A 24,370-nucleotide genomic window follows, 5' to 3' on the forward strand; every position below is an offset into this window, starting at 1 on the left:
TTTTTCTATTCATTTAAGGTGTGATAAAAGTCATGTTACACAGTGTTACACTTCAAATATTTATTTATTTATTTATTTATTTATTTATTTATTTATTTATTTATTTAACCTGAATTTGGCGTTCACATTTCTCGAAATATACCACAATCGCGGATGATCAAAATTTGATTTCGTAAGGAGTTATTATAATCATAAAATCTCTGCAATACAGGAATCTTATCCGCTGTCTTCAAAAGCCAGAAATATCTGATCGATGACTGAGAATCGATGATTAGGGTTGGATTTCCTTTAGAGTTTGATCTCTCTCTACGACATATTTACATTGTGAAAGCTTCGATTTATAATACTCATGATCAAGCAAGGGCCTTCAAAAGAACTTTTAACACTTTTGCACTGAACGTTCACTGTTTTCCTAAAAATAAAATATGTATATTGCAATGTACTATACAAGGCGAATGTATCAGTATATTTTAAGAGATAATTAAAAACTATTGATTTTGGTTGACTGTAGACTAACTTAAGACATACTACCTATGCAATAAGGATGGTGTTGGGGACGGTGCTCGTCCAAAATAATCTAAGACGGATTATCTATTGAATGAGGTGTGAGGGATGTACACTCTTTTTTCTGTCATTAAGAACGTCTAATTTGGGGGCTGAGATGTTCTTAGTTATCTTTTATCGTATTTCAATAAATCTATGCAGACGTGACCAAGACACCTATTATTTGGATTAATTGGGCAATATAGACTGAATTCATACCTTATTATTTTCTCCGTATTTATACTGTTCATTTTAAAAACATTTGGTTCTAATAAAAATGTTCTTACTGACTCTCGGCCTGGGTAATGTTCTTAGTATGTTCTTAAATTTTAGTTAATCTGAGCCTCAACGTTCTTACCAAAAAAGATTATTATAAAAAGAAGACTGTGCTATATTGTTTTCATACTTTATTGTTTTAACCAATTAAAGAACGTTTAATCCGTAACTTATATTCTTTTCAGGATGCTGGCCTCAGTTTCATTTCAGTGAATTTGAGTGAAAGAGAATATCTGAAGTGAAACCACCGAACTCCTCGGGAATCAATCTTGTTTCCCAGATATTTTCCGTTGAGATTTGAGTAATCGCAACCGTTGTACCACCAGGCGCCAGTGAATCGCACAGCACAGTTTTCACTGGTCCACCTATCATTATCTCTGTCTTTTGTGGTAAACGCCATGATATTATGCCACGCTAACGCATCTCCTGCTGTCCCTGAATATGAACTCACTTCAAGTCGATATTGCGCCTGCTCATCACCAATGCTGAACCTGCCATATTTGGCGTACACTCTAACTCCGTTCCAGTCCTCCAGCTCCACTCGCAGAGAGCTGTATCTAGAGGCCGTCAGCCTGTGGATATTGTCGTTTCCTAACCAGAACTGAGCCGTCAGCTGACCAAAGCCTGATTTGTAATCGTTCCATCCCCGATAGAAGTCCACCGAGCGATCTTGTCTTCTTTGAAACACTGCCCATCCTCCGCCGTCAGTGCGCATGTCACAATACACGGTGAAGGATCCTTTGCCGTCTGGGTTCACAGAATACACTCTATTCTGTGTATGGCCTGATTTCAACAGATCAGAGCAATCTGGTCAAACAAAATTAAGACGCTTGCGTAAATGGTAATATTCAGTTTCTACAGTATGGAACATTCGGAGCTATTATCAAGCTTTCAAATTAATAACGTTAATGGATAACAATAGCCATCAAACTATCTCTGTGCTGCAGATGAATCTGGACCCTTTAAACTTGAGCGAGTTTTTTGTGAGCGTCCACTGGGGCTGTAGTTTTCTTTAAAGTTTTATTTTTTCGGCATCAAAAAAATATCACACTAAAAAATTGTCAGTAGGTGAAGTTGAAATCTAAGGTAGCAGTTTTAAATAGAGCACATATTTACTAACACTCACTGACGTTTCCTTTGGGTATTTTTTTCACCTGTTTGTTTCTGTGATATTTTTTATCCTTTTTTCATTTGTTTTTTCTGTTTTCGTCGTTATCGTTATTGTTGTTGTTGTGGTTTCTTTCTTTCTTTCCTTCTTTCTTTCTTTCTTTCTTTCTTTCTTTCTTTCTTTCTTTCTTTCTTTCTTTCTTTCTTTCTTTCTTTCTTTCTTTTTCACCAAATATAAGCGTTGTTTCTGTTGCATCAAAATTGAAAACTCGCTTTGACTCCTTGCCCCGAAAGCTGCAGGCATATTATTTTAGCGGCGATGTTTGCAGCAAAGTTTGATTTCAAATCGCTTGTATGTGAAGTTAGCCATTGACGATATCCGCTACGAACATACATTATTTCTTCCCAAATGTGATTCCGATTTTGTTGATATTGTGACTTCTCGCGATGAGAACATAAAAAGCGGCCAGGTCTCCTTTGGGGTTTCTTAAGGACAAATTTTTGTGGTAAGATCTCTCGGGCTGGGGGTTGGGAGGTGAATGGGGGGTTATGATTTGTACGTAAACTTATTGGTAGCTTATGCAGGGAATTCAAAATCACAGCAAAAGTTTCTGTCAAGTTAGCAAAATCATTAGTGTAAAAAAACGCGCCAATATGTGGGCATATTTTCTCTGAAAGTCATTGAATGAGATGCCTACTTTTTAAGTCTCATGGTGGGATTCCAAAAATCCCTTATATATGGAGACAAAGGAGTACCTTTATAGCAATGATAGACAGATTTTCGATATTCCCAAAGAAAAAACATCGAGTAACATCGAGTATAGTTGAGAATTGAGATATTGTTATGTTGTTATCTTCAGTCAGTCTGTCAGTAAGTTATTATCACAGTAAGTCTTTCAATAAACTTGCACTATCTACCCAGAAAGTCTTCTAATACAAAACTCCAAGCACTTTAATCAGAATTACCAAACAATGAAGATGATTATCCCTCTCAAAAAAGATTATTAATAAAATAACTGCCGGTTTTAAGGGGAAAAAATGACACTAGAATAAGCCTCTGTTATTGGAAATCTTATCGCCTATCTATTTTCCTATATTGTATTGTATAAATGTATTGTACGTATTGTATAAATTGCTTTTCGTATATTATATTGGTTTAAAATTTTCTTTTCCTTTTTGTACATTTCAAAGTGGTGGTGTATTTTGTTCTCACCCGACTCGATTAGCTTCGCTACTTTCGGGTGGGAACTGTACTGTACTTCCAGGCAGGTTTTTTTTTTGCGGGAGGATGTGGCCCAACGAGGAGACGGACCAAACGAGAGCCGGAGGCGAGAGCCTGTGGGGGGGTCCGTGGGCAAGCTCCCCCAGGAAATTTTGAAAATTTGGTTGTCTGAGACTGTATTTCGTGCGTTTTGAAGGCAGTATGGTATGAAAACAGGCAGCCAAAAGCGAACTACATGTAAAAACGTAGATATTACTCAAACTTTTGAACTTCAAAATGGATTTTTTTTTGGCGCAGAGACTACTTTACGTATGTATTTTACGGTTTTAGAGAATAATGTCACTATTCAAAAAGAACAAAAATAGAAACAAAGTTGAAAATCCGTATTATTCACTGGGTTTGCTGCAAATGAAAACATGTTTTGTGCACCAGTGCGTTCACGGGTATAGATGCAATTGACGGTATATATTTTCTTTGCTTATTTATTCCATTTTTGCTACACTAACAGTGAATCAGAACGGAACTATACTATCTATATTTTTTTATCAATTCACTTTTTTAAAACAGTTGGTCAACAAAAAAGTGGACTTCCGCATCCTGTGGGGGAGTGCAGGCGAACCCGTCGCACCCCCCTTCCCTAGGGGCCTGACTTCAACTTCTTGTTAGTATTATAATAAATGTTTGATTGATTGATTGATTGATTGATTGATTGATTGATTGATTGATTGATTGATTGATTGATTGATTGATTTGTAAAATACGACGCATTTTCCTAATAGCTTCAAATTCATCATCACATAAGGAAATTACGTTCGTCACATGAAAGGTACGGCGTATGAATCGAATTAGCCCTAGTGTCATATTACGCTGCAAGTACTCGCGTACCTTGGGATTTTCCGTGCCTAATTCACATTTGCTTAAGTGGTCCAGCTTTTTTAACAATTACACAACTCGAATTCCATCCAGACAGCTTAGCGCAATAATTCTTCTCAACTGAAATGGCGTTTTCCTTCCATTAAAATTAGTTAACTAATATATCATTCGCCACTTCTTTTCGGCACGGATGTGAAAATCAGTAGCCCTCCTTATTTTCTTCGTCGTTGCCGTGCGTAAAAAGGAAAGATATTGGCCACGGATCAATTCTACGTCTGAACTTCAGTATGTGATTGTCAACTACTAAACAGCCGCATGTAGCTGGCAGGCGATTGAACGCTACAAAACAGAATACTGCATACGTAGCAGCCCTTTCTGTCTCTATTAGTTAATAATGGGGTCGATATTTTCAATCTTTTAAGGACGGTGCCACCTTTGACATTATGCATCATAGTGTGTTGCGTATTTCGGGAAGGCCGAGAAACTCTCACAATTCAAAGGTATTTTTGCGCGGTATATGACTATGCACGTAAATTAAAAAAGATCTTAAGTAGCAAGGGCCGCTGAAATCCAAAAAGAAAATTAACCGAACCTCCAATTTTGTTCTAGAGATAATTAAGCTGCAATTTTGAAAACAAAATGCCAAATATTGTCAGGTGTTTTAAATTATTGTTGCATTTATTTTTTTCTTTCTAAATTTCGTAATAAATATCAATATCCCTTGTGGTAGTCTGCTATTCCCGCATAGTCATAGTGAGTAAAATTAAAATACCTTTGTATTAGGAGGCATCGTCCTTACTCACTCCCACTTATTTGAGGTGGATATGATGGAGAGCACAAAATTACGGTATTTGACAGGCGATTCAAAAGCTGACAAAACACGATATATGTACCTACCTTTGCTGTTTTCATTATCAATAGTTGTCCCGGGGCCTGTTGCTCGAAAGTCTCGGTAACTTATCGGGCTTGATAACTATATTTTTAAATGTTTTTTCGCCGATTGCACAGTGATTACAGACATGCTACTTGGCCAATGTTTTCATAGAACTAAAAGATTTTAAAATTTAGTATTCAAAGCTAACAAAAATTGACTTCTGTTAAGAAACATTTATCACCAAACACACTTATCGGGCCCGGTAAGTTATCGGGACCTTCGAGAAACCAGCCCCTGGGCCCGGTTGTTCGAAAGCCGATTAACGCAAATTTATGCTTAAAATTAACCGAGATTTTTATCTCGCCCATTTTAAATGTTTTCAAGAGCCAATTTTAAGCAAATGGTAAAGAAAAGTCTAAGTCAAAACTAAAGGATGAAAATCTTTTTGAAGAATCTTTATTGGTTAGGCATTAAACTTGAATTAAAGTTCATCTTAACCCAGGATTAGGTTAACCGGGCTTTGATAATGAACAACTTGGTCCTGATGTCCAATTTTAAACTCACCTCTAGTTTGAACATCAACGTCGGTCACAGTTTCCACGTCAAACACTCTAGCACTTTTCGCGACACAAATGTAAATCCCTGCATCCTCGTTTCTAATGTCTCTTATAACTAAAGCGCCATTGATCTGGTGACTCCGTCCAACTGGCAGTTGTGCTCCTTGTCGTTTCCAGCTGATGACTGGCTGTGGATCACCAGTAGCGCTGCAGTTCAATGTTAAATTGTCACCAGGACCTGTAACAACTTTAGCAGGTGGCTTAATAGTGAACCGAGGAAGGGAGACTACTACGAAAAGAGTTTTCTGTACAGCACTTCCTAACAGGTTAGTCGCCGTGCAGAAGTAGCTGTCAGAATCAGCTTTGCGGACATCAAAAAGTTTCAAAACGGTGTTATTGCTCTGCACCCTCGCCTGAGGCAGCTGACCAAATGACTTGCTCCACGTCACAACTGGTGTAGGATGACCAGTCACGTGACAAGTTGGAAGTGTGGCATCGCTTCCTTCAATGACGTGCAGAGGTCCCGGATGAAGAGAAACAGAAGGATGGACTGCAACAAAGTAGAGATATTCCATAAGGTTACACACTCATATACGCGGAGTGTTGATAAAAGAAACATGATGAATTGAACTTAAAATCCCCGATACGTTAGCGGCCCGATAAATATATCTTTAATTGTTTTTTCGTACTTGGTCAACTTGGTACTTGGTCAACGTTTGAATAGAATTATTAAAATTATCAAATTTAGCATTCAAAGCTAATAAAAATTGGCTTTTCGACGAAAAATTTAAGACTAAATCTTTAATTGAAATTTTGCTTGAAAATAGTCTCTTTTTTAATCGAAATGAATTGTAAATAGGTTTTTAATTTTTTTTTATATATTTTAAACTTGTAAATAGCAATTTGTGTGGAATATTTTAATAAAGATTACATTTTTATCACCAAAGATACTTTTCGTGCCCGGTAATTTCTCGGGACCTTCCAGAAACGCAACCCCGGTCCAAGCTTTAAAGAAAATGCAAAAATTCTCTTGCTCATAAAAATCAGATTTGCGGCCGCGGCAGGTTCATGCTCGGCTTCATTTGTCAATATTATTCTCTTACCGTATATTTTAATCGTCTTAGCTGTTGAACAATATCTGGTGAGGCTTAGTAGAGTTCAGCTGCCAAGATTTTTTTTTATTATTATTATTTGCTTTTACGTGACACGATATTTACAATACTGAACACTACTAACATTACTTTACAATACTCACGATATAAAATAAAAGTAATAAAAGAATAGAAAATGTTTCCAGGGGCTGTGCAACGTAGCTGGACGGGACCAATAGAAGTTTAGTAGCTAGCATATGCTGATCTATACATTACACTAAGAACACTGACATCTTGCTACGCACATTAAAAAAAATAAAAGTAATCAATATTTAGTGCGCCAGAAAATTTAACTAATTCTATCAATAAATGGTGAAGAAAGAACGACCTTTTTTTTAAAATTGTTAATTTATAGTTAACATTATATATTATAGTAATCTTAGATCGTTTTTGTAAATAATCATTTGATTTTTGTTTCATTAATTCATTTTTATAATTCAGACACAGAAACACCCTCTAGGAGACGTGCTCGTTATTATTATTATTATTATTATTATTATTATTATTATTATTATTATTATTATTATTATTATTATATTGAATTACATTGTTTGTCGTTTGTTTACGCTGTTCTAGCTGAACGACATCTGCAGGTGAAAACGGTCAGGTCAGGACCCTTAAACGGAAGAACTTAAGTTTGAGACTTGAGTACAACTATTGGTAAACCCGGTAATTTCCTCACTTCCTGAATCCTCTAGTATAAGTATAAGTGAATTTCAGGTTTGCACAATTGTTTTTCCTGAGTGCGTTCTTTCCTTAGAATTATTTTTCATTTGGTATTGATTTGCAGGTGGTAATTTTAAAATAGTTCATTTCCTAATTAAAGAAAGTGAAAACACTTACCATTAACTTCCAATTGAGCCACTGCCAGAGCTTTTCCCAGGATGTTTTCCCCTGAACATTGATAAACGCCAGAGTCACTTCCTTTTACATTCCGTAATCGCAATCTTCCTGCTGAAACCGCTGACTGACTTATTTCAGACTGACTGTTCAATTTACTCCACACTACAGCAGGCTCAGGATTACCACTGGCTGAACACTGAAACGAGGCTGATCCGCCTTCATTGACAGTCAACTTTGTAGGAGAAACAGCAACAGCAGGAGCTGAAATCGATTCACCAGGTTCTCCTTTAGCTCCTGGCATACCTGCTGATCCCATATCTCCTTTAGGTCCTACTTCTCCTCGAAGCCCTACAGGTCCCGTGATGCCTTGCTTACCACTCTTTCCCGGCGATCCCATAATACCTTGCTCTCCTTTGTTTCCGGTTTTCCCTTTCTGCCCTCTTCGTCCTCGAGCTCCTTTTTGTCCCTGTGGTCCAGGTGGACCGGGAGGGCCTGGGGGACCGGACTGACACGTGACACTCTTTGAATGGCAAAGATGCGGTTTCAATTCCGATAAAAGTTTGCTCATTTTTAGTATTGTTTTTGCTGTGTAATCAGCCTCTGTGGTATTTTTATCTGCATTACGCCTGTTTCTATGTTGCAGTGTATAGCGTCGGAGTACTATGAAGAAAAAGAAACAATGAGTCGTATTGAGTCGTTTAAGCCCAAATACTGAATCATAGACATACATGAAGGAACAAATAAAAACCAAGGGCTGAGTTAGCACTTAATTGAGGGATCAGAACTAACCCCGTGACTTAACCCTATTCAGCATTTAGCATTGATTGGTTTTCGTTATTTTTGGGTCAATTGGAAATGGTGAAATTCAGGATGGTTGATCCCATATAGAAGCTGTGCAAGATCAATGACCTCAGTTGCAGGGTCACATGACGTCATCTTCTCATTATTCAGGAAAATACACCAAATACACCAAAGGAAGACGTTTTGGACGTCCCCTTTTGATCATAGCTTTAGCGGAGGAGGAGGGGGGACACCTTGTGCGGCAAATACGGTATTGTGTTATTACAGATAAATGTCTGCATGGCAAAAACACGCAACACGAAAATAAAAAAAAATAAATTATTTTCAAAAATTTTGGCAGTCAAGCGCGTCATGCGAAAGAGCACCTAATTCCTTTTATTCATATTTGTAACACTGAGATTTTTAATTTCTTGTACTGCCGCAAAAGATTAACCATCCCTTCTGAGGATTTGATTCTAAGAGTAAAAGGTTCAAAACTACAGAAAAATATTCCCCAACTATATATCTGCATATTACTGACTACCAGGAGAAAACTAAGGGGCAGAGAGGGGAGCAAAGGCGTTGGCAATTATATGTTTGCGTGTCATTTTTTGATTTTTGTTGATTCAAACATCTGGAAGTCGATTCAACAACAGGCCATGAGATCTTGCGACCGCCATTATCTCCTTCTGCCTTTCAGATAATATATATTTCAAAGGAAGTGCAACAAGATCTAATGACGCTCTGTTGTAGTTCCATAAATGTGAATCGGAAAATGAAACTCTCACTACTCAGAGTACAGTTTGAATTTCTCTCGCTTTACAAACCCTTGTAAAAATAAGGGAATACTCCACGTTTACATATCTCAAGGGCTGGCTAGACCAGGCGTCTCTCTCTGTCTCCCTTATTTTCTCTTGTATGTAATTGACAAGAAAAAGTTTTAGGACTTGATCTAATCACCTTCGGTTTCCTTTGCCAGAGAAGACAGGAAGCAGGATAAACATGTAATGAAAATTCATTTGTTTTAATGTAACATAACCTACCATTTATTCTGCTCTGTTTTTGTTACGATGGGGGTGACTTCTCACATTAAGCAACAGTACAGGAAAAAATCTGCATATGAGAATTATTTCACCTGGATGATCTCCAAGAACTTAAGGATTTTATCCGAGGATGCAAATGTTAACTGAGTATTCTTTCTGTGCGAAGGTTTCACTCTTGGAGTGAAGAAATCAAGGTGCAACAGAATCTTTTCTAACCTTTTTTTATTTTCTTTTTTTTTGTTTTCAAATCGTCTAAATATGTTGAGAATTAGTAAGAGAAAGTTCTAGAACGTGACGTAATAACTTTCGATTTTCGTAATTGTCACATTAGCCGGACAGGAACCGGTGAGGGTAAAAGGCGGAAAGAGTTTGCGGAATGGTATGTGGAATGGCGTGCGGAATGGCATAATTATGCAAAATACGATTTACGCGGGAATTAAATTAACTGAAGAGCGCGTTATGTTTTCGCGCCAATTTTATAAGAGCAGCAGCTTTTTTGATGCTGCGGACTCTTGCTAAATATTAACAACAATTCGAGGATTTGATCGTCTGATTGTTGATTTGGAAGAAGTGAGGGTAAAGAAAGCGATGAAAACTGTTTATAGTTTTCGTATTCAAGGAACTATGAGTAAATCCGTAGTAAATTAAATTTCATGTTCACTTTACTCCATGCGACTTCGGTTGACAAAAATAACGTGGCAGCGTGAAGTCTTCTCAGGAAAAAGATTGATCCTTTACTGAGGGCAAATAATAAACCTTTTTTTTTCTTTTTTTTTAAACCCTCGGTATAAGATCAATTCTCATATCCTGTATGTTCGATGATTCATTTATCATGAGCGGGAAAATAAACAACAATTTGACCAAAATGCATTTGTGATAAGAATAGTTTCACAACCTTTCAAACAACCAGTGTCGATAATTAGACACCATACTTGCCATCTGCTTTTTTGCTCTAGGGCTTTTTCGCTTTACTGAAAGACCTTAGTTAAAGACGGATATGTTTAGTTCGATAACGTGTAACTGAACTATAGCTACCTGAATCGCCGTATTAAATAGCTAGGTAGCTAGCTCAGCAGCTCAACAGTGACTTGCGTACTCGTCGCTCGATGAAAATGTAAGGTGAGAAAAAGTAGAACATATTTTTCCCATGAGTTGTACAAATTGTAACCGTGAAAGAGTCTGATAAAATGACCGAGTTTAATTTAAAATTTCTCACATAATAGTTTTGGCCTTAGACTGATGTTATTTCTCCAGTCAGGTGTTGCTTTTTGTCTAGGCTACTCGCTGCCACGTTCTTTTTGTCAACTAGAAATTTAATTTATTCTTAGTTCCTTGAATGCGAAACTTCATCGATTTCTTCACTGTCACTTCCTAACCAGCGATCAGACATGTTCTATCCCAGGCGTTTATTTTCTAATCCTCGATCTGTTGTTTGGTTGTTTAATAGTCCGCAACATCGAAAAAACTGCTGCTCTTATAAAATTGGCGCGAAAACAGGATGCGCTCTTCAGTTAATTTATTCCCCACGTAAATCGTATTTCGCATAATTATGCCATTCCGCACGCCATTCCACATACCATTCCGCAAACTCTTTCCGCCTTTTACCCTTACCGGACAGGAACTGTGCACGCAGCTGAGAACAGAACACGCACACACTGCGCACTATATTCTGTTCATTCCTTTACTATTTGAAACGAGTTTTCTGCTCCCTACTACTCTAACTTACTTTCGGTAATCACAGTCTCACATAATAAGCCTTCTTGTAACCTAAAATCGAGGAAAACGTTACATTTGGCAACACGTTTCAGAGTCTGATACATGAAATAGACGACAGACAAAATGAAAGCTGCATTGTCCCAGTCTTTTCTGTGATGCTGTTAATTATTGTGCTGTATAAAAACTTATTCTGACTTTTGTGATAGTCGAGGTGAAAACCTGAAGTATGGCTAGTCAGATAAAAGCATTTGTTCTCACGAGTCAGCCAGATTAATATTTGTGTGGCGCTGTTTATTTTTGCCGTACATTCCTTGGTCCGGATGTCTGAACGTGTTCCGCATCAGTAGAATTCTAGGGTCTGATACCTAAAATTAACTCCTTTGATCTCAGTTATCAGAGTTTTGAGTAAATCGTTCTCGTGGTGATTTTGATAAAAATTGTGGTTGTGACTTTAATTCTGTGAATGAAATCCTAAAGTTCTAAATTTATTTCTTCTCTCAAACAAACATTTTTGATCTTATGAATAGTGCTTCCCTTTGATGCTTTTGATTATGCTGTGCTAAGTTGGTTCTGAGTTTTGAGTCTGTGGATGAAATCGTCAACTGTATCCATTCCTTTCTTGTCAGCTGGCTTTGTTTATTATGCTATACAAGGTATGGTATTGTACTGAATGTAGTCCGCAGATCATTCAAGTCTACCGGAGTAATTCCGGTGTTGTGCTTGCCAGGTTACCATGAAAGGTGCCAAATCACAGATTTAGCGTTAAAATTTGCTGGTTAATTCCAAAATGGAATTAAGCTTTTCAGCGTTACTCAAGACGAAACTATAATTCAGTAACTTTGAGAACTTAGCACAAACTTACCAGGGACATTCCTTGATGTCTTTACCGCGTGCTTTGGTTCGCTTGTTGGCGGCTTATTCTCTGGGACGGCGTTTTCAAGAGCATTTAATCTCTCCTTGTGTTTGTTCAACTCCAATTCTACTCTCAAAAATCCCGCGCAGTACAACACGATTGACAAAACAGAAATAAAAGTTGCAAACGAAGGCAAACTCTTCCTCTGAGCGGTCATTTTGAGTGATTTTACCAATACGCAGTTCTTAGAGCAAAGCTCGTTATGTGATACTATGATCACAAATGTCTACAGCTTGCCAAGTTTTCAGCTATTTATGTTACTTATCTTGTTATCATAGAAGGCAAAGTTCAAACATGTTTTGGCACAGCTTTGGTATCGTGTGGTGTTGAAATTAATAAATTTATCCCCGACTGTAAATGTGTTGAGAGGCATACAAAGGGTCAAATGGTCTGAATTTAACCTTTCTTTTGGCAACTACAAGAACGGATGTTCAAATGTTCAACTCGATCAGACACTTACACTCAGCCTAACTTAGAACTGGAGTTTTTTCCGTCAAACAAATCGCGGTAATAAAAATACCCAGTTATTGTTCCTTTTTCTACGTAAAACGTTTCAATGCCTTATATTGTTTCTTTTTTATGCGTTGACTCATTTCTCAGTTTTTGCTTTTGTTTGCTTGTTTCTATTTTCAAGCTCAAGGTTACAGAGAAACCAAAAAGTACATTTTTTTCTGAAAGCTTGACTTTTCCAAGAAACAAACAATGTATGGATTGAATGCATTACGTGATTTTTTTTTTATTTTATTTTTTTGCTTTTATTGAATTTTTTCATCCCATAAAGGAACACCGGCAGCGAATGTTTACGTATTTATGTAGTTTCTCTTTGATTTTTTTCATCTCAGGAATACAGGATAATTTTTTACAAGACATAGCTTTTGCGTGATTTTTTTTATCTGAGGCATATACCACCGACTGTTTCCGTTCAAAATGAGGAGTGTGGCTGCCTTCGCACATCAAACTTATAACATCCGAAGGAGTTTCGACAAGACAGACTGATTGTTATTCGTAAGATAAAACTTTTTACTTAAGATAACAACTCAGACGGCCTTCCACACACGTGGATGATGAAGGATTACACGGATAAAGACCAAACAAAATCACACTCGTGATGAGAACGAAAACATGGCGGCTACGAGCCAGGATGAGCGGTCACCAAGCAAATTGGTGACATGCATCCGCTGACCTTACAAAACTATTACTGCAGTACCGCTGTAGTAACATGGCTCCTCAACTGCATCCGTGCAGTTACAAACAACAATAAACTTAAAGGTTTAAACTTCAATAAACTAGTAGTTAAATGCTCCGCAAACAGTAGTGTCTCGAAAATTCACATAACTGCTCCGCAGCAGTTACTGAAATGATCAACAAGTTAATAAATTTAACGTTCAACTGCAATGTTCACTGTCATAATCATGTCGCTCTTCAAGTGTTCTTCGTTGGCTCCTCGATGGGGACTTCCCTGGTCTCCCGGTGAAGGACATCCTCCTCGACCACTTCACCTGCCGTCAACAGTAGAACAAGCTTATGTATAGGTCTGTCTAGATATGACGGCGGGCTTTGGCGTTTGCCACGATCATCCAAATCTCCGTCTGCCATCAGCAACCTGACCTTTCTGACGAAACCATCTTCACTAGGGTAAGTCTGCACTACTCTGCCGAGCGGCCACTTGTTACGGGTTCCCTCATTCTCTTTGGAAATCACCACGTCACCAACAGTAAGATTTCTCTTTGGCTGAACCCACTTCCGTCTGACTTGTAACGATTGAAGATACTCTTTGCGCCATCTTAGCCAAAATTCGTTCGCGAAATACTGCACCCTTCTCCAACGCCTGCGACAGTACACATCCGCTCGTTGAAATTCTCCTGGTGGTGGTAGCACTCGTTTTGGCTTCATAGTGAGGAGGTGGTTTGGTGTTAACGGCTCTGGTGCATCTGCATTACATAGGTAGTCAACACTGAGAGGTCTTGAGTTGATAATGCACTCGACTTCCGTCATAAATGTGCGCAAAGTTTCATCATCGAGTTGGTTCCCAGCCTTCAACAACAGTGGTTCCAATGCATTGCGTACACTGCGAATCAACCTTTCCCAGGTTCCTCCCATGTGGCTAGAGTGGGGCAGGTTCATTTTGAATGGGATCCACTCGCATCCATTCCTTAGCAAATACTCTTGAACGTGATCTTGGTCCATCTCAGATAAAGCTGACTTCAATTCATTCCGTGCACCAACGAAATTTGTCCCTTGGTCAGACCTCAGCTGCCTGACAGCGCCTCTCCGATTCATGAAACGACTCAGCGCATTGATAAAGGAAGAACTGTCCAGTGAATTGGCAGTCTCAAGATGAACACTTCTTGACCCCATGCACGTGAACAATACTCCATAACGTTTAACGTCACTCCTTCTTTCTTTGACAATGAACGGTCCGAAGAAATCAACTGCACAATAGGAAAATGGAGGTGCTGGTTCGAGTCTGTCCACAGGAAGACAAGCCATCTTCTGCTGCTCTGTGGGTCTACGTAGCCGTCTACACGTTACACAGCTTGATATGAATCTTGACACTCCCGAAGATCCACTGATCAACCAATAGCCATTCTGGCGCAGCTCGTTATGCGTTATCCCGCGACCCATGTGGTTCACTTTCAAGTGGTGATGTTGAATCAACAGTTCAGTCAAATGACCTTTTCGCGGAATAATGACTGGATGCTTCATATCAACTGGTAAATTTGCTCTTCTGATACGTCCTCCAACACGAATCAGACCATCTTGGTCCACGAAGGGATCCAGTTTGTACAGCGGTCTGGACTTTCGCAATGCTTGATTTCTTCTTCTAGCTTGACTTCTGTTTGTTTCTCCGTCAGTCACATTCAGGTTGCAGAGAATTTGAAGTTCTTCATAGAAATGTTCGTACTGCAAACACCGGATGATGGTCTTCTCTGCTCCTTGAAGCTCTGACAGTGCAACCTTTTGCACAGATTTCTCAGCATCTGCCCCTGACCTTGTCACTGGTTTCCTGGGCTTCTTCACTTCTCTTCTTTGAAACATGGACTTCAGTCGTAAACATAGCGCTATGACCTTCATAGCTTGGTACCAGCTGGATACACCATCCAGTCTGCTCGTCTCGAAGTGATCAGGAAAGGGAACAACACTCTTGACTTCCGTAATCAATACGGACACTTTCTTCACCTCCGGGTCGGACTCTTGAAGGGGAGACACCTCCACATTTTCAGGTTTACAGGATCCGCTCTTCCATAGAAATTCAGGACCGGTTAACCAACGCGATCCTTCTACCAGCTGCTTTGCTGTGAGTCCTCGTGACGCGTAATCTGCTGGGTTGTTGCTTGTGTCAACATAGAACCACGAGTTAGGATCAGTTAGGTCACGGATCTGCTGCACCCTGTTAGCGACATAAACGTGAAATCTCTTAGCTTCATTGTTAATGTATCCGAGAACTACTCGGCTGTCTGTCCAGAAGAACTCTTTGATCTCTGGGTACTCCAACTCTCTTCTCACAAACTCACTTATTCTTGCTGAGGTGGTAGCAGCTGCTAACTCCAGCCTTGGGATGGTCTTGTGCTTTAGAGGCGTTACCCGTGCCTTTCCGACAACGAAAGAGCAATGAACTTGGTCATGTTCGTTAATCAGTCTAAGATAAGAGCACTGACCGTAGCCCTCCATTGAAGCATCTGAAAAGTAGTGCATCTCCACAGCTTTCACGGAGTCAAAGTTATTCGGTTTGAAACATCGCTGTATCTCCAGCTTCTCCAACTCTACGACTTCTTGTCGCCACTTTTCCCACTGTGGGTGTAGATACTCAGGGACAGGGCTATCCCAGTCTAACTTATCTTTGCACATCTGCTGGAGTATCTGCTTTCCTTTGAGTGTGACAGGGGCTATGTAACCGTTAGGATCATAGATAGAACCAATAGTCGACAAGACACCTCGCCGAGTTAAAGGGCGATCACGAAAGTCAATACGGAACCGAAAACTATCGTTCTCAACACACCACGTCACACCCAGGGCTCTCTCAATAGGCAAAGGATCTACGGCTAAGTTCAGTTCCTTGATTCCCTTTGCATGGTCATCAACCGGAATAGCCTCAAGAACTTCCTTCTTGTTTGACACTATCTTGTGTAATCTGAGCCCTGCTTTGTCACAGATGGCTTGGCTGGCTTTGATCAATTGGATGGCTTCAGGAACTGTTGAAACGGACTTCAACCCATCATCTACGTAGAAGTCCCTGCGTATAAACGCAGCTGCATCCGCACCAAACTCTTCTTCACCATCGTCAGCTGCTCGCCTAAGCCCGAAGTTCGCACAACCTGGGGAACTACTGGCTCCGAACAGGTGAACTTTCATACGGTACTCAACTACTTCATTTGACGGGTCCCCATCCCGCCACCACAAGAAACGCAACAGGTCTCTGTGCTCTTCAGCAACTACGAACTGGTGGAACATGCTCTTGATGTCCGTCATAAATGCAACGCTTTCCTGGCGGAAACGACACAGGATTCCTAACAGATCGTTCATAAAGTCAGGGCCTTGTAGCAAGTTGTCGTTGAGGCTGACTCCGTTAAACTGGGCTGAACAATCAAACACCACTCTGATCTGTCCTGGTTTCTTTGGGTGGTAGACTCCTGTATGTGGGACATAATTGACTTTACCATCTTGTACTTCAAGACGATCTACAGGAACTCTTTCTGCACATTGAGAAATTAAGTCCTTCATAAAGATCTGGTAGTCTGCAAAGAACTTCGGATTCTTCTTGAATCTGGCATTCAGCTGGTTCCACCTCTTTACAGCAAGCTGGCGATTGTTGGGTAGACACACATTGTTTGACTTCAATGGAAGGGGCATTTCATAATGTCCATCTGGTCGTTTCTTCACTCCGTTCTCTAGAATCCTTAGGAATCTCTCATCTTCTATGGAATAAGGTTTGTTCTTAGTACTTGTCTCAACAAAGTCAGTTTCTAGCACATGTAGAACCTTCTCCGGGTCAACAATCTCTTTGGCCTTCGTAGTGAACGCAAAGCGGCTATGGACTTCTGAAGCTGTAATTCTATTGCACACACCCCTGTCTCTGTCTTCCTCATCACGTGACTTGCAGACTCTTCCGATCACTCCCCAGCCAAGTACGGTTCTTTGGGCATACGGCTCATCATCTTCACCGGCAACTATTTCTTTTGGTCGGATAGCTCTCGGACAGTTGTTTCCAATCAGGATAGAAATCTCTGCGTCTGGATGGTACGGTGTCAACTTATCGGCAATGGGCTTCAAATGTTGCCATTCTCTGGCCACTTCAGGTTTGGGAATCTGCGATCGATTGGCTGAAACAAGTTCTCGGGTGAAGGCCACTGGCATTTTTACAACACACTCCCTGTGATAATCCAAAACTTCTAGCCCAGAGATCTTGCTGGTTTGAACGTGTGCATTCTGCTCTTGCATTGTTGTCAACAGAAGCTCAGTTGACGGGCCTTGTAGATTTAACCGTTCACAAAGAGTTTGAGACACAAAACTGACATTTGAATGGTCATCAAGAACTGCATACTGCAACACTTCCTTGTCTGGCTCTCCCACTGGCCTAACCCACACTGGTACAATCATGGTGTGATCAAATCCACTGCTTTGATCAGGAAGTAAACATACACTCATACAATTAGAGACGGCAACACTGTCTTGTGTTTGTTCCTTGTGAAGGCATGTGGGATGTATTCCTGAGCATGTTCTGCATTTCAATATCTTTCGGCAGTTTGCTACCTGATGACTGTTACTGGCTGCACAGCCCATGCATAAACGTTCACGGAAGAAGAAGTCTCTCCTTTCACTGAAAGGTCTTCTGCAAAAATCACTGCAGTCATCTAACTTGTGCACTGCACCACAGAAGAGACACTTATTCACATTGGCTGGACCTGGGCGACTTGATTTACTAGAACTACTAGAATCTGCTTCACGGTTGCCATGGCCCGAGACTGATGTGGCAAGGGAACTACCGCTGTTCCTATCTGGCTTCTGTCTGCTGTTAAAACTTGGACTGCTAGATGTAGACAGGCTTTCCAACTCTGGAATGTTCGCCTTATCTGCTGCATCTCTGATGAAACCCGCAAACTTGAGAAAGGTAGGGTAACTAGCTTCTCCATGGGTGTGTCTCCAATGATTAACTGCATCCCTCCACTTAGTCTCTAAGTAGTAGGGAAGTTTAGCACATAGCTTCACATTTTCTTTCGCATAATCCAGTACAGAAAGTGCTGGAATGTTTTCCTTGGCAGCTAAGACTTTATCAAGAAGGTCAGAATATTCTCTCAGAGCAACAGCGTCCTTAGGACCTATCTTGGGCCATTTATCTAACTTGTTGATGAAGGCTGAGCTAACAACATTGCAATTTCCATATCTTTCCTGCAGTACAGACTTGGCTTTCTGGTAAGCATCTTCTGTTCCGATCAGAAGATAGTGTTCCACAACTTGTTTTGGCTTTCCTGATACATACTGATTCAACATATTTAACTTGATGTCTGCTTCTAAAGGTCTCGAGTCGATCAGAGCATTGAAGGCACTTTTCCAAACTGGGTATTGCAGGGGGTCACCGCTAAAAATTGGAATGGTAATCTTTGGAAGCTGTCCAGAGACAAACAATTGTTTGCTCACAGTACTTTGTTCTAAGTTAGCTACAGTTAACTTGTCCATACATTTTTCCAGTGATGATGCTACCTTTTCCCACCCTTCACTGAAGGAGTTTGCTTGACCTTGGGGATGAACAGACTGGTAGCTTGAAGGTGATGCAACAACTGCTGACATAATTGGTGATGGACCACTAAAAGGAATAGTTACAGGAGGATCACCTCTTGTTGGTGTGACAGTTTGAGAACTAGGCACTTCTCCTTGAGTGGGAAGGCTATGTCTATGTTCAAAATGACGAACAGTAAATACTGAGTTTGTTACAGCTGCTGGAGAGAACGATGGAGCTGATGCCCGCAAACTACATGTGGTTGACTTAGGTGTGGATGTAGTTGTTAAAACTGGCGCTAGAGAAACTTGGGCATAGGACTGAACTGACGTGGAGACCACATTAGCACTGGTAGGTACTGGAAGAGATTGTAAGAACCTTTTAACTCCTTCGCCCTTACTATCAGAAGGAAGAGTAGCTAAGTCTTCATCCTGAAGCGAGGGTGTTTGCTCCTTTTCAATCTCTTCGCATACACTTAACTTGGCTCTACTTAGTTCAAGCTCCATCTTCAATCTGAGCTCTTCTAGTTTTTGTTCCTGCATTAACTTGTCTAGTTTTAGAGCTTTTTCTTGCTCCACAAAGGCTAACTTAACCTTCAAGGCCGCTTCTTCCTGTTGTAGCTTGTACTTATCTACCTTGGTTGAAAGTACAGTATCCACATTTGATTTATTGGTTTTGGTCAATTTACTCTTCTTGGAACCCTTAGAACTGACAGAACCAGACTCCAGAACTGTTTGTTCCAAGTATCTAATTTCATCCCTCACATCCCTTTCAAAACTAGACCACTCACCACAAACTTGCTCCCAGATGTCCCTGACATTCGCTAACTCCTCGTCTTGAACAATTTCTCTGATTTCGTTATACGCATCCGTGAATTCACTCCACAGAACTTGAGCTCTACTAAATTCCTGCTTCCAAGTTGATAATTCATTACACTGTCCTCGAAGCAACAATGTATTCCTTAGTGTTCCTGTAAACGTAGACCTTTTAGACTTGAACGATTTAACTTTGATTTCGGTTTGATAGTACCGACCCTTTTCAGTTAGCTTCCTGCTACGAACTTCAACCATTTGCTCACCATTTTCCTGTTCACTTAATGCCCCCACTTCGGCAGCCCTCGTTAACTCCGTAAGTTCAACAATTAAACGCGATGAATTCTCGCAAACGTCTTCTTTAGCATCCATTACAAAGTTGTCGCTGCCAGCAACAAAGTCATTACGGTAGAATTAAACTTCACTAAGAACCACAACTTGACTTGTTATTTCAACCGCATCCTCCGTGAGTTGTTATTGTGGCTGCCTTCGCACATCAAACTTATAACATCCGAAGGAGTTTCGACAAGACAGACTGATTGTTATTCGTAAGATAAAACTTTTTACTTAAGATAACAACTCAGACGGCCTTCCACACACGTGGATGATGAAGGATTACACGGATAAAGACCAAACAAAATCACACTCGTGATGAGAACGAAAACATGGCGGCTACGAGCCAGGATGAGCGGTCACCAAGCAAATTGGTGACATGCATCCGCTGACCTTACAAAACTATTACTGCAGTACCGCTGTAGTAACAAGGAGCATTAAAAAAGTTCACTGAAAAAAGTTTTACTCTGAATTCTCAATAAGCAAAAACACGTGCTTTCAACACATAGATGCCCTGACTGACGTTTATTCATTTTTTTGCACATAATGTTACAAGAGTTCTTGAAATCAGTCTTCTACCATTAATTGCCTGACATTTTTTTGTGGTACAAGCGCATTGAAACTACAAAATTTTCATTCCATTCTAGTTAGTTCGCAGGTGCGAGCTTCTTGAAAATTTAATTCTGAATACATTTAGAGTCAAAATAAGATGTACTGACTTGCTATAACTCAAGTTCCTACAAACGTAAACAGCATCCTGTACATAATTGTTCCCAGGCTCATAATATCTTTGGCACGTTTGACAAATACACGCGCTTATAACGCAGTCACCAGTTGTTATTTGAATCATTCTAATAAATCATAGTTTTCACCCAGCCCTAAGTATTATTCTGATTCGTAGGAATACTCATTACTAAGGCTTTTACCTCTCTAACCTGGTCAATATGTCATTTAATTTATATATAATTTTTTTTTTATATTTTTCTCCTTACTACTTCCAACCATCCAAATTTTGAGCAAGTAAAATTCAATTAGAGAATAAACGCAGCGGGCAGCTTCAGCGTTTTTGTATTAATTTATTAACCATTTCAGCTCCAGTATTAAGATGTAAATTCTCCTCACTGTTCTTATATACTTGTTATAGCACAGGTTGGGAGAATTTGTTTAAACGCCAAGAAATTTATATTCACTGATCATTTGTTTTTATTCTCATGACTTGTAGTGGTATGGTAAGGAGAAATTACATGCTTGTCACATGTCACTACTGAGGTTTGAAGGGTTAAAAAATTTAAAAATAAACAAAGATTATATATTTTTTTAAAAAAAATAAATCTTATTCAACCTACAGACTGCGTGTGCTGAAAGAAAATGTTTCTCACCTAAGCTAAACATTTTAACCTTTAAAGGATAATGATGGACACACAGATTGTAGTTCACTGTGACAGTTGCAGTAGTCGTTCAATATGCCCCCTTCCCTGTGCCCTAACCCCCCCCCCCCCCCTTCCGCAATGCCCTCACCCCCAAGTCAAAGTATACGACCATGCTCGAAGAAATAGCATGTGTAACTTTCAGAGGAGTGAAAGAATCTAAACTAGACGGCCGTGGAAACAGGGAAATACGGAAAACACTTGAGATCTTGAGATAAAATGAATACCATAGAATAAAAATGTCCAAATGACTAAACCAAGACTATATCAGTCAAAAATTTGTGTGGATAAAGATAAAAGAGTATACTCCTCATGAGGAATATCCTGGCCACAGCTACCGCCGGCTATTTACTAATTTCGTCATTACACTATTGCTGAATTCACATAAGGAACTGAAAACCTTGTTTAGCGGGAGACTCGTCTCATCTGATTCTCGATTTCAAATTTATCACGGTATTCTGTCAAGTGGAATTCCTCTTGTGACAAGTTTCTCTTCTGCTTATATGAATTCGGCTTATTCATTACCCCCCCCCCCCCCCACCCCACCCTCTTCCCCTCCTCCCCCGATGAAAGGTATTCACCGTGCGATTTTAATTTCAAGACGTTTTATGAATTTTTTTGTGTGTTATTTGAAGCCTTCGTTTTGTCTCAAACTTTTGTCTGAAACTATACAATTGTAAACACTATGCCATCAAACGAGCTGAAATTAACTGCCAACACTGCCGTTCTCACAAGCCTCGTAACTTATTTATTCAGAAGACGGCGCGGAAAAAGTCACACCTTGCCTTCTGTAACAGAAATAAGTGCTGGGAGAAGGAGAAGAAGAAGAAGAAGAAGAAGAAGAAGAAGAAGAAGAAGAAGAAGAAGGAGAAGCAGAAGCAGAAGGAGAAGGAGAAGGAGAAGGAGAAGAAGAAGAAGAAGAAGAAGAAGAAGAAGAAGAAGAAGAAGAAGAAGAAGAAGAAGAAGAAGAAGAAAAAGAAGAAGAAGAAGAAAAAGAAGAAGAAAAAGAACCTTTATTGATTTATACCGCTCAGGGTAGCCCCTTCAGATGCAAAAAGCTTCCTGTTATCAATGGGAGCCCTAAGCACAATAATGTACTAAAACTATAGTTTACATATGCATTAAATTTAATCAATGGGTCCAAACAAAAAGAAATATGAAACAACGCGATACTGTTCCTATTGAAATAACCTCGAAAGAGGTAAAGTGGCATTTTAGCTTTTTCTAGACAGGTTTTGTACTCAAATATTATCTGTTTGGCTTAGTAAATAGATCTTATTAAAAGAAACTTCTTCTCTAAAAAAAACACCTCTCTCGAATCTTGATGCTTGCAAAGATCGGAAGATTTAGTAAGCGTCAACTGAGATCCCTGTTCGATCGAGGAAACACGATATATCAGTGGTTTGATTAAAAAGGAAAAATAACATGTATTGACGAGAGAATAATAAACAACTTCTAGTTGTAGTTGCCTATGTAATAAGGATCGTGTTGTGGTATACTCTCTAAAGTCCTGTTGAGTGTGATTGTTTCAAAATAACCTAAGACAGATGATCTATTGAATGAGGTGTGAGGGATACACTATGTTGTGTTTATTAATAAATACTCTTTTAAGTCCTGTTGAGTGTGATTGGTTCAAAATAACCATAGACGGATTGTCTATTGAATAAGGTTTGAGGGATACACTATGCTGTGTTCATACTCTCTTGTTTCAACCTAGTGACGAACATTTAATCCGTAACTTATGTTCTTTTCATGATGATGGCCTCAGTTTCATTTCAGTAAATTTGAGTGAAAGAGAAGATCTGAAGTGAACCCACCGAACTCCTCGGTCATCAATCTTGTTTCCCAGATATTTTCCGTTGAGATTGGATTAGTGGCAATCTTTGTACCACCAGGCGCCAGTCCAATACACAGCACAGTTTTTACTCCACCTATCATTATCTCTGTCTTTTGTGGTAAACGCCAGGTTATTATGCCAAGTTAACGAATCTCCCGCTGTCCCTGAATATGAACTCACTTCAAGTCGATACTGTGGCTGCTCATCACCTGGTCCAATGCTGAACCTTCCATATTTGGCATACACTCTAACCCCGTTCCAGTCCTCGAGCTCCACTCGCAGGGAACTGGGTCTAGAGGTCGTCAGCCTGTGGATCTTGTCATTTCCTAACCAGAACTCAGCCGTCAGCTGACCAAATCCTGATTTGTAATCGTTCCAGCCCCGATAGAAGTCCACCGAGCCATCTCGTCTTCTTTGAAACACTGTCCATCCTCCTCCGTCAGTGCGCATGTCACAGTACACGGTGAAGGATCCTTTTCCGTCTGGGTTCACAGAGTACACTCCACTCTGTGTATGGCCTGATTTTAATAGATCAGAGCAATCTGATAAAACAAAATTAAGAGGTTTGTTTAAATGCTAACACCGTCAAAAAATGAAACGTTCGAAAATATAAGCTAGCCACGGTTTAAATAATGGATAACTATAGCCATTAATTAAACTGTGTCTGCGGAAGATAACATTTGACCCTTTAACTTGCTTGATTAATATTTTACATCTAGCGGGAACCAACGCAAGTTTTGGTAAGACGCGGTAGAAGGAGGATGACATACGAATTCGTGAGATGCGATGCAGGAGGGCCTCCGGCAGAGAATATGAAGAGAGAGGACATATGTGCCCCGTGCTACTGAGTGACCTCCGTTGGCCACAGCCTGACACTTGTACTTCACAAAGTCGGCCGTTGGGTTTACATGAATACACAAACAACAACTCGATAAAAAAAAAGGAACAAACGAGTTCAATTATCCTGAAAAGACCTCTAACAATGTTAATTAGACACAATTTTAACATGCACGTGTACTTATTAAATTGGCCCCTTGTCGAAATATTTCTCTAACGTTTTATGTTTCCGGCGAAACAAAATACCCGAAAAGAAATCGCCATGACATCATACCGAAAATTGCCGGTAGCTTGTATTAGTAATTCACGACAGCACCTAAATTTAAACAGAGCACATGTGCAAACACTCGCACAAGTTCCCACAAGCTTTTTTTATTTCCACCAAATATAAGCCTTGCTTCAGCTGCATCAAAATCGCACTTTGAAATCTCACCAAAAGTTGTAGACAAATTATTTTAGCAGCAGTTTTTGCAACAAAGTGTGATTTCAAGTCCACTTAAGATCTCCGCTA

General features: G+C 39.7%; 3 protein-coding genes across 4 annotated transcripts in view; all 3 read right to left on the bottom strand.

Annotated features, from left to right (window-relative positions):
* Positions 1-24,370, bottom strand: part of LOC146453789 (centrosomal protein of 85 kDa-like) — a 75,405-nt gene that overhangs the window by 25,339 nt on the left and 25,696 nt on the right. The gene's annotated exons all lie outside the window — the stretch shown is intronic.
* On the bottom strand, positions 620-12,220 carry LOC146453791 (uncharacterized). Of its 2 annotated transcripts, none has more exons than XM_085096185.1 (4): positions 11,848-12,220; positions 7,447-8,106; positions 5,460-6,002; positions 620-1,602 (listed from the first exon to the last, which is right to left on the bottom strand). In XM_085096185.1, exons 1-4 carry the CDS (start codon positions 12,053-12,055, stop codon positions 1,001-1,003), a joined length of 2,013 nt encoding a protein of 670 aa, XP_084952311.1. In that variant the 5' UTR covers positions 12,056-12,220; the 3' UTR covers positions 620-1,000. The 2 variants fall into 2 exon arrangements, with proteins under 2 accessions (XP_084952311.1, XP_084952310.1); XM_085096184.1 differs by having other exon boundaries at positions 620-1,626; positions 11,848-12,219.
* LOC146453792 (uncharacterized) overlaps positions 22,747-24,370 on the bottom strand; it is a 10,883-nt gene continuing 9,259 nt past the window's right edge. The window contains exon 4 of the mRNA XM_085096191.1: positions 22,747-23,564. Within this exon, the coding sequence (XP_084952317.1) occupies positions 23,056-23,564 (509 nt within the window). The 3' untranslated portion in view covers positions 22,747-23,055. The remainder of the gene's footprint in view (positions 23,565-24,370) is intronic.

Source organism: Pavona decussata, unplaced genomic scaffold, assembly GCF_977016875.1.
Source record: "Pavona decussata unplaced genomic scaffold, jaPavDecu1.1 SCAFFOLD_322, whole genome shotgun sequence".
NCBI classification, from domain to species: domain Eukaryota; kingdom Metazoa; phylum Cnidaria; class Anthozoa; order Scleractinia; family Agariciidae; genus Pavona; species Pavona decussata.